At 40.1% G+C, this 12500-nt stretch overlaps 1 protein-coding gene across 2 annotated transcripts in view; it reads right to left on the minus strand.

The window, feature by feature from the left end:
- Positions 1–5513: 5513 nt before the first annotated feature.
- The window catches only part of LOC119596951 (superoxide dismutase [Mn], mitochondrial-like), an 8948-nt gene continuing 1961 nt past the window's right edge, over positions 5514–12500 (minus strand). Inside the window, exons 2-8 of one of the 2 annotated variants that reach the window (XM_037946340.1) lie at positions 10453–10495; positions 8251–8357; positions 7978–8125; positions 7609–7754; positions 6517–6708; positions 6163–6289; positions 5514–6004 (exon numbers count right to left, since the gene is read on the minus strand). In XM_037946340.1, coding sequence (XP_037802268.1) covers positions 5847–6004; positions 6163–6289; positions 6517–6708; positions 7609–7754; positions 7978–8125; positions 8251–8357; positions 10453–10495 — 921 coding nt within the window. In that variant the 3' untranslated portion in view covers positions 5514–5846. The remainder of the gene's footprint in view (positions 6005–6162; positions 6290–6516; positions 6709–7608; positions 7755–7977; positions 8126–8250; positions 8358–10452; positions 10496–12500) is intronic. The other variant, XM_037946341.1, reaches the window with a different exon arrangement.

Genomic DNA, 12500 nt, shown 5'->3' on the forward strand with positions numbered 1-12500 from the left:
GCCAGACTTAATCCTGACCTAGGGAAGCCATTATAAACCACTGTGTATACAGCCGTTGGTTTTCCAATGGATGCATAGCAGGTGGAATGGTAATGCAGGGGAACTCCACATTCCATTGAAGCTACAGAGTGTGGTGTTAGACCTATGGCGGTGATAAAACTTAGGGATTTTACAAGGCACTATAGATACTTTGTCTCGGAGGCATAAGGGTGATAGTCTACTGGTCTTGCAAATGAGCACCACTGTGGTCTATGCTGGGTCAGCGGGGTCGGTAGAGGCCAGTTGCTTGTTCAGTATCATCCGTGATCGTACGTAGATGTGTAAAACGGACGACAGAGGATAATTTCTTATTAAGAGTGATTAATACTAATGCCAAACAGTTCTGACTTCCGTGTGGCGTGTGAGGTGACATTGACTAGGGTCATTTTGTATCACCAAGGAGGAGACAAGAGACTAGAATTATTATTTTTTCTATGTAAATAAAATCTTTACTAAAACTATGAAATTATTTTTGGTGTGTATTTAATAGCCAATTGAAATAATCTTTGATACAGAGTAAACCTTTCAAGATTGGAACCACACGTAAAATTGAAAGTATTATTCTTGATACAAAAACACAAAGCTCCGGAAAAAAGTGGAATAATATATCTATTATTCATGAATATATTTGGTAAATCATCAATTCGTTCATCACTTTGGTTCAGGGGAGTATTAAGAGTGATAATAAGTAGTATAGCAGTGTCCCCAAGGGTACTAGTTAACAATTTGCATGTGAAGAGAGGAAAATAAGAAAAATCTCTTGAAATCCCTATCGCCGGCTGCATGCGAGATGAATTCGAACGGCCATCCTTTAAGCTGTTCCTCACACTTAAGCCCTGTTGGAGGAGGAGGTCTTCGCTCGCCCTGCCCTCCGCATGTCCTCCATTTCCTTCTGGCCTCAGCTGGTGTATCGTAACATGTTGGAGCAAGGAGAGGATGCAGACCAACGCCCGGTTTCTTCCCTGACCACTGCAGGTCTCCTGTTCGGCTTTTTGAAGACTCTCCAGGCCTAAAACCTATATGGGAGACGGGTCCTCCTTAAGACAGACTCCTCCCTCTCACTCCCGTAAGCCTCATAACCCGAAGAAATGGCAGGATGGAGTTACTGGCCCCTCGGACCGCCCCAGACAAGTTTATATTTATTGAAAAAAATCTGCTGCGTCAACATCTCCGTAGGGTCAAAATATGGTGGGGTTTAGGGGCGAAGTCCCCAGTTAATTTTTTTTTTGGTTCACAAGGCGATGTTTGTGGATTTCCAGAATGGTTAATCTCCCCCCCCCCTCCTCAACAACGAGAAAGGGATTGGGGTTCCTGACGAAGGCAATTTGCCAGATGTTATAAGGCCAGTCGATCCGGATTCCTCTTGTTCACAAAGTCAATGGCTACACCTATCTCTCACTTTCTTCCGCTTATCTGACTTGGCAAGAGATCGGTAGGTGAGGCAGTGGGCGTCCTGCATGTCGTTTTCCAGACGGCATGTGGCTCACAACGTCTCTGATGTCCCATATATATCGCTGGTATTTCCCCCACCCTTTTCCCTCACAGAAGGAGATTACTTGGCGTGGTGGACGAGGTGTGGACGAGCGCGACTAGGGGCATATACTACTCCCTCACTCTTAATTGTGTATGCGTTGGGTATACAGCTTTGTAATTTAGTCTAATTGAAATGTATGTTGATGTTGATTTGGTCCGTTCTCCAGTAGTTTTTTTCTCTCTCTGACAGTTCCCAAGCATCCGAGGTCCAATTCGATATTACATTAGTTTCAGAATTTAAAGCACGATTTTTTTTTCCTGGACATGTTTTTCATTCCGTTCTTCCAAGTGTTTCGGGGTGGCTGAGTTCTCTGACTAAGTGTTCCGTTTGTATAATGATGATACCTTAAAGGTCCAAATAGAAGTACACGACAGTCTGATTTTGGAAGTCAGGAAAGTCACGAAGCACTCAAACATATACACACACGACTAAAAAGTCTTTCAAATGTCTCAGATTTAATTTTTTCCCAGAAGCATTCCTAAACCCTTCTCTCATACGTGTCATTGGCCCCGTGAACCATGATTCATTTCTGGATCTGTTAAGTGTTAAAACTGTGGTTCGACTGGCTTGCGAGATTCTCTCAAAACAGTATGTGTTTTGAGTACGTTATGTGTTGCCAGTTCATTTCAGTGAGAATATGACTAAAACAAGGGCAATCAAGTAATTCAGCTCACTGATACTTGTGAAGATGAGTTTCGTCCGTCTCTTTTAACCCTCTTGAACCAACATGCTCATAAAACATAGCGGAGACGAGGTTGCTCTAGTCGCTTCCTTCTATTAATTAATTGCCAGACAATTTATTATTTACTGAAAAATTTCTGCCCCATCAACATCTGTCATTAGCGGCGTATTAAAAATTCAGCGTTAGTAATGTTTGTGGACTCCCAGAATGGCCAATGGTTAAAAGAAATAAATGTGCTAGACGTCAAATGTCATATTGCATTATGTGATAAAGTATTGTGACGAAAAGGGTAAAAATAAGTTAACAATTAGGATAAAACGTGTTAGAAGTCAGATGTTATAAAGCGCTGTAGAATGGTAATGGTAGTAAAAGGGGCAAAGAGCGGAGAACAAATAGAGGATGGCGAGGATTTGTAAAAGGGGAACGGGTTTAGATTAAAGGGCATTAAATCAATTGGAGAGCGTCTACCTGTCTGAAGAAAAAGTAACAGTCTATGAGGGAAACAGCAAAAGAGCCATTGTAAAACAATCAGCTGGTAATATGGGTAGAAATGGTAGTTGGAGAAGTAGGAGTATAATCCAGAGAATGAGATGAGGGAACAGGGGACGGTGGTGAAGTATCGGGAAGAATGTCAGGAGGGGAGGGATCCTGAGGACGACATTGTGCCATAAGGGAGTCACTTGAGCATCCAGGTGGGAGTGGTAAGGATAAAGGGGATGGAAGAGAGAATGGTAGTGCACATGGAGAAGGAGAGGATGAGGGTGTGTTGGGAGATTGTGGGAGGAATAGGGGTAGAGGGAACTTGAGGAGGAGGGTAGATATCGGCAAATACTTTGAATGTAGAGCGAATAGGAATAGAGGGATTGGAGGGTGGATGAAGGGGCGGAGCGTTCTCTTGGATCAAGTTTAGGAAGTTTTGGATGTCTTCAAGAGTTTCTGGAGGGGAGTTGGGTTGGGAGGTCTGAGAAATAAAGGTTTTCTTGTGAGGAGACGAGGGGATAGATGTACAAGGAGCAGAGGAAAAGGTGGGCGAATTACAGGATGGAGAAGATGGGGTGGACGTTTAGATAGTCTAGTGCGACAGGTAGAGTGAGGAGGAGGAGGGATAGGCATCGGGGAAGTGGTAGAGATTGGGGTATCTAGATTTAAACTGGAACAGGAATTTGACTGGAGGGAGAAGGATTGGAGATAGGATGGTTTGGGATAGAGGGATGAGATACTGGGGGAGATGCTGAGACATTCTGAGAAAATGAGAGGGGAGCAGAGCGAAGGACAGTTTTGGAATAGGTAGAGAGAAAAAACTTGTCGTGTGCTTCATGTCTATCCTCACGTAGAATAAATCCTAGTTTGAATCTGAGAACTGTTACCTCAGATTCCAAATTGACACAATTGACACACGTGACTGGCTGAGTAGAGCAATTTGAACGGTCATGACCAAGTTGGGCACATGAAGGTCAGCAGGTTGTGGAGCGAGTGTTTGGCTGGGTGGCCAAAACGACAACGTATCTGACATTGACGATATGGTAGGACAGGGCAGGACACTCCAACAATTTAAAATTCAGAGGGGAGGTAAGGTCCATGGAAACTAATCTTAGCAGTATTGGTGGAGAACTAATGCTGGTCTCTGGGAGGAATACTGCAATACTGCCGCTACATCATAGTCGACGGAGCAGGCAAGCAGGTCGCTTTTAGTCTCACCAGTCCTTGTTGTAGACAGGACAATCAGTTGGGGAGACGAAAACAGTTCCTGTACAAGTATTAAGGGAGGAGTGAGGTTGTGCAGGAATAGATTTGCCAGCGCAGTTGATAGTGAACGAGCTTGGGATTCAGATGTAACTATGACAAGGCGTGATCGCTCTTAAAGACTGGAAAGGAAACTTTGCTTACTTTTTTATTGGGAACCTGTTGAAAGAGAAGGGTATTGTCAGAGTAAGGGCTGTAGGGGAACCACAAAGAATCGATCCCACTTGTCTGGGCCAAAAAGAGTACTCAAAAGGTCTGTAGAGGTGGAAGCAGTAGAAGGACGAGGGCGGGAGGAAGATGGGGTGGTGCGGAGCCAGGTAGTACTGTTGGGAGGACGACAATAACAATGAATAGTAATAAGGAGGAAGGGAGTAGACAATAATGAAGACTGTGCAGTAGGAGATGGAGTGGAGGATGTTAGGGGAGGAAGGGGTGTGTTCTGAAGGTTGAGTAATGACCCGGTGGATGATTCAGAATGGACACAGCTGCCAGCAAACATCGAGGGGCCGTGGTCAAAGGAGAGGCAGGGGTCGGGAAAATCAAATCAAATCTAGATAGGCTTGTTGATGAAGAGACAAGCCTTAATGCCCCTAACAAAGATAAAAAACTTCGTTATTAGCCATGGTGAACCTGAAATAATGAAAAAACCCTCAGGACAGCCCATGGCTCTGAGGCATTCAGGACTGAAAGCCTATTTTTCATCCTTTCAGCATGGCTCTCAAGTAGAAGGAAAAGGAGAGGGGGAGAAAAGACCATACAAGGGCTGAGATTCCAAGTAGGCTTGTGTGGATTGGCTTTTAGAAAACCTTTCCAGACGAGCGGGCGTGCCCTTTGACAAGCAAACCGTCAAATTACCCGAGGGCCGATGAACGAAGGCGCCATGATTACGTAACGCATTTTATCGGACACGCCTTGCCCAGTCATCTACTCAGCCTTGTGTACATTCACGGGCAAGCCTGTTAGGACACGCCCGCTCGTCTAGTAAGGCTTTAATGTGCCAGGCGAAGTTTCACGAAAAGTACAAAAGAACGAGCATTTTCACATTTACGGAGAGTTGTATTTTCATTCTCATTTATACCTTTTTCTTCAGCAGCCGTAAAAAGGTAAAAGTTGTAACACCTATTTTTGGGCTGTTACCTGCTAGGTATGACAACCATCTAGAACGCAATATCAGTTGTATATTTGTAGCCTGCAATTCATTGTAAAGACATGCGGCAAAGATCAAAAGCATCTCACAAAATCAGGCAAGCCAAGTTAACGGTTTTATCTTTCCCCAGTAATTTCTGACTTGTAGTCATGCATTTTCAGCTACTAAATATACCTAATTAAACTCTTAAATATCCATGTAATAGTTTCACTAAACTTTCTCAGTATTTCCGAATTTCATATTATAAACTTTATAAATCATACGAAAAAGTATTAAAGTTTGCAGTGTGTATTTTACCTTCTTTATCCGCCATCTACATAGCAACTGTCAAATTAAATGCCAGAAACAAGGAAGGAGAGAAATACTAGTTTTGGTTATAAATCCCTTATATTGTAATACTTAAAGGGTGTGTTTAACACTTTATAAACACTGACCAGAAATGAGTATGCATTGATGTACTTATATACTGATACACAAGACCATGCCCTTTTAGTAACAGCGAAGAATGTCTTTGCAGAGTATTTTCAACCAAAAACAAAAAGCAACTTCTGTGGTCTTGAAATGAAAAATAATTTTTTTTAGAGGGCACCCAATGAAACCATCTTGAAGACAGCTTAGTGCATTATCACAACAGCTAGTCAGCTTCTGAGTTACAGGTGGGAGAACGACTTGTGACACTGTTCTTTGGTTGCCCCGAGGAGTCAATGACCTGCATCCTTACAAGCTTTCTCATAACGCTCGTTCACATTCGGCCAGTTGATGACATTGAAGAAGGCCTTCACGTAATCTGCACGGAGGTTCTTGTACTGAAGGTAGTAAGCATGCTCCCAGACATCAAGACCGAGCAATGGAACCAGGCCTGCAATGCAAGTAATACAGTGCAATGATTGTATGTATGTACAAATTACTAGGAATCATTTTCTGTATGCTTAAAATGGGTCACTGTTTGCATTAAACAAATTTAACACGCCACTTTTTACCCAATTGCAATCAGTAAAAAGTTTAGTCTTAATTTACCATGAGTGATCTGCAAGGGATCCTGGTTCTGGCAAGTGGCGATCTCAAGCTTGTTGTTATTGGGGCAATACCCGAGCCATCCCCAGCCAGAGCCTTTCACTCCAACGCTGGCAGCAGAAAATTTGTCCTGGAAGAGAAAGTAGATTATACTTCAGGGATAGAGGGAGAAGGGAGAAGAGAGGAGAGAGAAAAAAAGAGAAAAGAGCAGAGGGCAAACAAACAGAATCAGAAAAGTGTATGAAGCAATCATACCAGTGTTCCAGCAAATTTTTTTTTTTTACTTGTAAGGTTTTAGAAGACCAGAAGTCTGCCAAATATGCAACATGAAAACCAACCATCACATGACAAACCCACCTTAAAGGACTGGAATGATCCAAAGCTATCATCAATGGCTTGTGCAATTGCTCCTTCTGGCTCACCACCAGCATCAGGAGCCATGTTGGTCCAGAAGATGGTGTGGTTCAAGTGGCCACCTCCATTGAACTTGATAGCTGGTAGAAGGGCATTCATTGCATTCACATCATTGGCAGCCTCTGCCTCCACCAACTGGAAAATAAAGGCTTCAATTTAGCTGCAAGATTAGGGTGGGAGGGGAAGGGAGGGTGTTATGAGGTGTACACTGCAAAATGCAACCCTGATACATTCTTGGTAAATTTTTTGCACAAGATTCGAATGGTATCACCGTTTCACTATGGTGACACCTATGCCAGCATCAAAGCGTCAATGAAATATACAACAATGCCTATGTCAGTGTCAATTATATTTTATTTTAGCTGCTACTGAGTGATCCTGTTTTCTGTTATGGTTCTCTCTGAAGAATATATTTACCCACCATCCCTGGTCCCACAAATCATGTAAATCAGCTAGACCATACCCAACCCATAAACAATAAGGAATGCTCATCGGCAGATCTTACGTCATAGTTTCTCTCCCTTTGGGTCCCTCCCTTGTCCTCCATCTCTCCCTAAACCTTTTCTTTACCCCATACCCCTCTGCCTGGGAGGGAAGATTCTACAGGGGACAGTTCCCTACTTTCTGGTTTATTCCTCATCTGCTTCTCCCAGAAATATTAACTATTTTGTCAAAATAAGAGTAACATGCATTACTTTTGGCTTTCTATGCATCTGCTCGAAGAATGGTGTCAAAAATGCCATAAAGTAATTTAAGGCTATTCACTTAGGTCAAAGGCAAGAAAAGCATGCCACTGCATTACAGCACAGACACCAGAGAGAGAGAGAGAGAGGAGGGTACAGCTACCTCAATCATGGTTTTTGACATTTACAAGGATTGACAAAACCAGCTAAAGAGCCCTTAGAGAAGAACAAAAACCTAACCGGGGTGGATGCATACAAAAAGGTGCCTATATTATATGAAGGTCACATTACTGGATTCAGCTGCCAGGGGCTAAGATACACCAAAGTACAAGAAAGTTCCTCGAATGCCTACCTTCTTTGTAGCAGCAATTAGGTTGTTAATGTAGCCCTGGTGATGCTTTGTGTGGTGGATCTCCATGATCATGCCGGAGATGTGGGGTTCAAGGGCATTGAAATCATACTTGAGAGGCGGCAAAGCATGAGCACCTCGTTCCTCACCTGCAAATAGAGTCGCTTGTAAGAAGCATATAAAAAAACATTTAAGCTGTGTGGAAGGTCTCTAGGGTTGCACAGGTCCCATGCATTCTTCGGCATCCATAAATAAAGAGACAATATGATCCAGCACAGCCACCTGGCCACCAGTGAAACACTAGACCTATTTGGTTTAAGAACAATTATCTTTCAGATTTTGAAAAAGACACCAATTTAAACAAAAACTTACCCAATTCAGCATTGATATGGGCAAACATCTGTGCAATCTGAGGACTGACTGTACCAGCCTGAGCAACACCAGCCTGCTGTACAACAATCCCCTCTACATATGAAGCCATCTCACGGATGGCGACAGCCTCATCTGCTGCATTTGCGAACTGAAAATCAATAGCCAAGTTTGAATACAGCTTTTGGAAATAAAACGTTTATGAAGATGCAATTTCCTCTTTAGCATTTCCCCTCAAATTCCTACATTCAGAGTAAATAAAGTTACACTACTTGCCTGATTCTTCTTGATCTGATCCACCTCAATTCCAGTCAGCTCAGCTAACTTCTTCTCCAGGATGGAGATGTAAGCTTCCTTTGCCTCAGCCATGATTTTACTTATTCCTGTAATAAATTTTAAAATAATAATGTAAACAATGTTGTGTTTGGTCTTAAAATCTAAAATAATTAAACCTATCAAAAATAATTTTGATAGTGATATACATTACCTAGGGATGAAGAAATTTTCACCAGATCGACCAAGAACTTGGGGTGTCAATCACATGTTGGAGTGGGAACTAAAACCTCAACAACTGATATTGCAAATCATTAACCCAATGCCTCCAGGAGAATTTGAGGTATGATTGGCCTTTACTCTAGGGAGTATGCACAGCTGACTGGGTTTGCCTCCTGGGCCTATTTCAGACTGCCAGTACACTACTCAAAATGTTTGTCACTAATAGTTATTTTATTTGTATGCAAGATGGGATGGTTTCAGCATATTGAGATATTAAAGTAGTTAAGATCAAACCTTTAAGTAGCCTATTCATGCAAGTTAAGTGTATTTCAATAAATTTAGTGTTAGGCAGTGTGAAAGATAGAATGAGGTTTATTAAGGGATAAAAAAAATAGGACAGTTATTGCTTCCAAATCTTAAGATGCAGGAGATCGTATGCAGCTATATACAAGGCTGTTAGTCCCATAGCTTCAATACTTTCTATCTAATACTTCAAGATAGTCACACATGTAATTAGTTGACACAAGGAGAATGATGCTGTAAACTGTTGCAAAGGTTACCAACAAATTCACAGCAACAGCAACAGCATCAGTGCAATTTTTTTTTGGTGTATAACATCTTTAAGGGAAAGCAGTGAATGATTTAGGTCATAAATGTTGCCCCATTTATACAAAATAGCCAATCAGAGTATGACGCATTCTCTTCTCCATCTGGCAATACCCCAATGGATGTGACATCTGGGCTTAAGGGTACCTAAGAAAGTAATACATGCATCACACAGTCCCAAATGACCTATCCTCAGTAGCTACGGCCAAGCCTGCCATGACAAACTACAGGTCACCCAGAGGCACTGGATTAATATCAAGCTGCTAATTCAGAATCACTTCTAATACCAGCCCTTAATAGTGAAAATTCCAAGGATAAAAATTTAGTAGACAGCATAAGCAAATCTGGAAATCTAAAGTTAGCTTATTTTTGCTGGCATATTATGAAACCAATTAAATATACATTTCAAGATCTAAATGGGTTATCTACTTGTGATAAATGTCCCATTTCTATTATCTAACCAAGAGAACAAACTGTTCCCTTACAGCTTCTAAATCTCCAAAAATTAAACTGCTTGCCTTCATATGCAGTAATTGAAAGATTTAAAATCCACAATCAAATGGATTTACCAACACAAGTAACACTGGCATTTCTTCTTATTTTTACTGTTAAGACTGATCTTTCGGCTTTTCAAACAGATTACTACAAGCTATGATATGGTCTTGTCGACATTCATATATTGGTTACTTTTTATAAAACATGCAACAACCAAAAACAAAATAAATAAATAGATAAATTAAATATACAAAACTATACAGAAATACAGAATCAAATCAGTATTAACCAAAAAAAAACAAGCACATTCACTTTTTTCACCTTGATAAGCTTCACTCCAAGAAACAAAAATACATACACTCCAAGAAACAAAAATACATACATCCAAAGTAATTACACCTCAATCCTGCTGGCTTATGTTATGATGGAAAAGAAAAGAAAAAAGAAAAAAGACACCTTCTGGGATTAGTTTGTTGGAGACCAGACAAGAATTGTTAATAATATTTTACTACAACTGCTCCAGCACTTGAAGATTCCTCTGCACATTTTATTAAAACATTTTCACCAAATTCCCTTTTTCCCCACCCACTATAACACTGTTTATGACTAATGGATTTCCAATCACACCTAATGTACCAGTATGTGAATCTTCAAATGCTCTAATGTACATTAATTATAAAATAAAAACAAAAGAAGGGCCAAAGCTGGAACAAATTACACAATGAAACCCCTTTGTGATTAGTTTTTTTTTTTTTTTTTAATGTTACACAAATATCTTGACCAAATCCTTGGAAACCAAATTGTGGGTTGAGGTTTCAATGGTAAGAAAAAACTGCACAAAACTTCCATGAAACTGAGCAGACAGACAAACCACTGCCTTACCCTCCATTTTTGCAAGCTGAGTGGTAGTTTCACAACAGCTTCCCTGTAATATCACATTTCATTTCGTTTGCAATATTAGGCATGATCTTGCTTCAGGGATGTCCATCTATTAAATTTCTCAATTTATAACAAATTTATTGTTCGTTCTTTGCTATAGTCTCCAATCAGTTTTCAATTCTGTTAATACTTTTCCCATAGTTCTCTGCAGTTGCTAAATAGACCAATCTGACATGAGGTGGACTGCCCTGATTAAAGTTCAATGTTATATAAATAGGATATAAAACTTGTACACTGGTGAAATGAAAAGGCCACAATGAGGAAACAATTTGGACACTGTTTAAAATATTACACGTTCTGTACAAGAATGTTGATTGACTTTGAAGTAAATTCTTCTTTCTTTACTTATTGTGCCCATTTCATTTCAAACTATGAGCCTATCTGTTTCACAAATTCCTCAAATGGAGTGCATGAAAATTATATACAAGTCAAAGAAATGCAGATTTCTTTAATAAACACATATTTTACTTTACTAGTTAATGATAAAATTACAATAAACCATTTACTGTAAAACTTAAAATGACCACTTGTAATCAAGCATATCAACTTCCTTTACATCTTGGCTGAGAGGGGAGAGTAGAAGCGATATACATAAAGTACAAGCTTTCTTTTCTTATCTAATCTTGTTATGCAACTTATTTCCAGACCCAATGCCCTCATACTCAATGCCAGAAGCCTTACGCACTGCCATGGAAGTGTTTACCTTTCCCCATGAAAGGTGATCCACAAAAAAACATACAAACACAACCACATTGAAGACTGCAGTTGATAAGAAATCTTACAGCTACTTGTACATCAAAACTATTTCCTACTCAAGCTGCTTCGAAAGGTCTTTCATGGCTTGATCCTCCTGCCAGAGTAGCTAGAGTGGGCTAATTATTGTTGGCACTATGCATCCATATACTTCATTTTTTTTTGTTGATGCCCATAAAAGTATTGGTACATATATTTGTTAGCAACAGGTTAATCTGCATCTGGTGATAGGAGGCTTTACTCAGGGCTAATAGACCTACACCTTATCTACCACTAATCTTCAGTCTCCTACAGGTATCGAGTGAATGGAAAGATAATGAGTCAGCAACGGCATCTTAGTATCAGATGAATTTTTAAAAAGAAGTCAATGGTGTGTCATCTAAACTTAGTTTTCCAAGTATTACTTGGTATTACAGTTATGGCCAAGAAATGAGCGAATTATGAGGAGTTCAGGGAACTACCAAAAACCAAGGGAAAGATATTGAATGTGTATATGTATATGATTGATTGATATTAACTATCTCGACTGCTGTCAATCAAATTACCTCTGAAATAGGCATGAACAATTGTAAGTCTTATGGGATACATGACTAATATGGATTGTTCAGATAAAATATTGGTGCCCCTTCATAAATGGTAAACAATTTGGAATAATAATACAGAAGTCATTTTTCCAAACCTAAAAATTGTGATGCACATTAGATTATCTGAAAGGCATACTTAATGTACATTATATATAATTATCATAAAAGGACGAAACTCAGACCTTCATTAAATCTAGGCAAGAAAGAAAACAACTTACTCAAGTCATGCATGGAAAATTTACCAATTCGTAAAATCAATAAATAGAAATGCATTCCACAGGTCCATCTCGTACCTCTAAATAACCAAGCTGTTCATATTTAAAGGAATGGCAGGAAATGGTTGAAAATATTAAATTCAGCTTGTGGATGATACAGAGTATTGATAAATGCAAATAGAACAACGCCTCTGTGGCTCAAGGTTGTACCATGACTGTCCCATTCACAAACTTCTATCACTCCCAAGGTCTTTACATTTCATACAGGCAATTCATGTCTCGACATCTACCATCACTTTTTTACATATAGAAATGCCCACTACTAGAGCATGATTTATCTAAAGATTACTAGATCTGTAAACAAATTTGTGCCTGTGAAAGATTGTATGATTAGGAGTATAGAATAAAGCACCTAGGGAGAAACTGCAACCAGAGGGGG

The sequence above is a fragment of the Penaeus monodon genome, chromosome 38, assembly GCF_015228065.2.
Source record: "Penaeus monodon isolate SGIC_2016 chromosome 38, NSTDA_Pmon_1, whole genome shotgun sequence".
Taxonomy (NCBI): Eukaryota; Metazoa; Arthropoda; class Malacostraca; order Decapoda; family Penaeidae; genus Penaeus; species Penaeus monodon.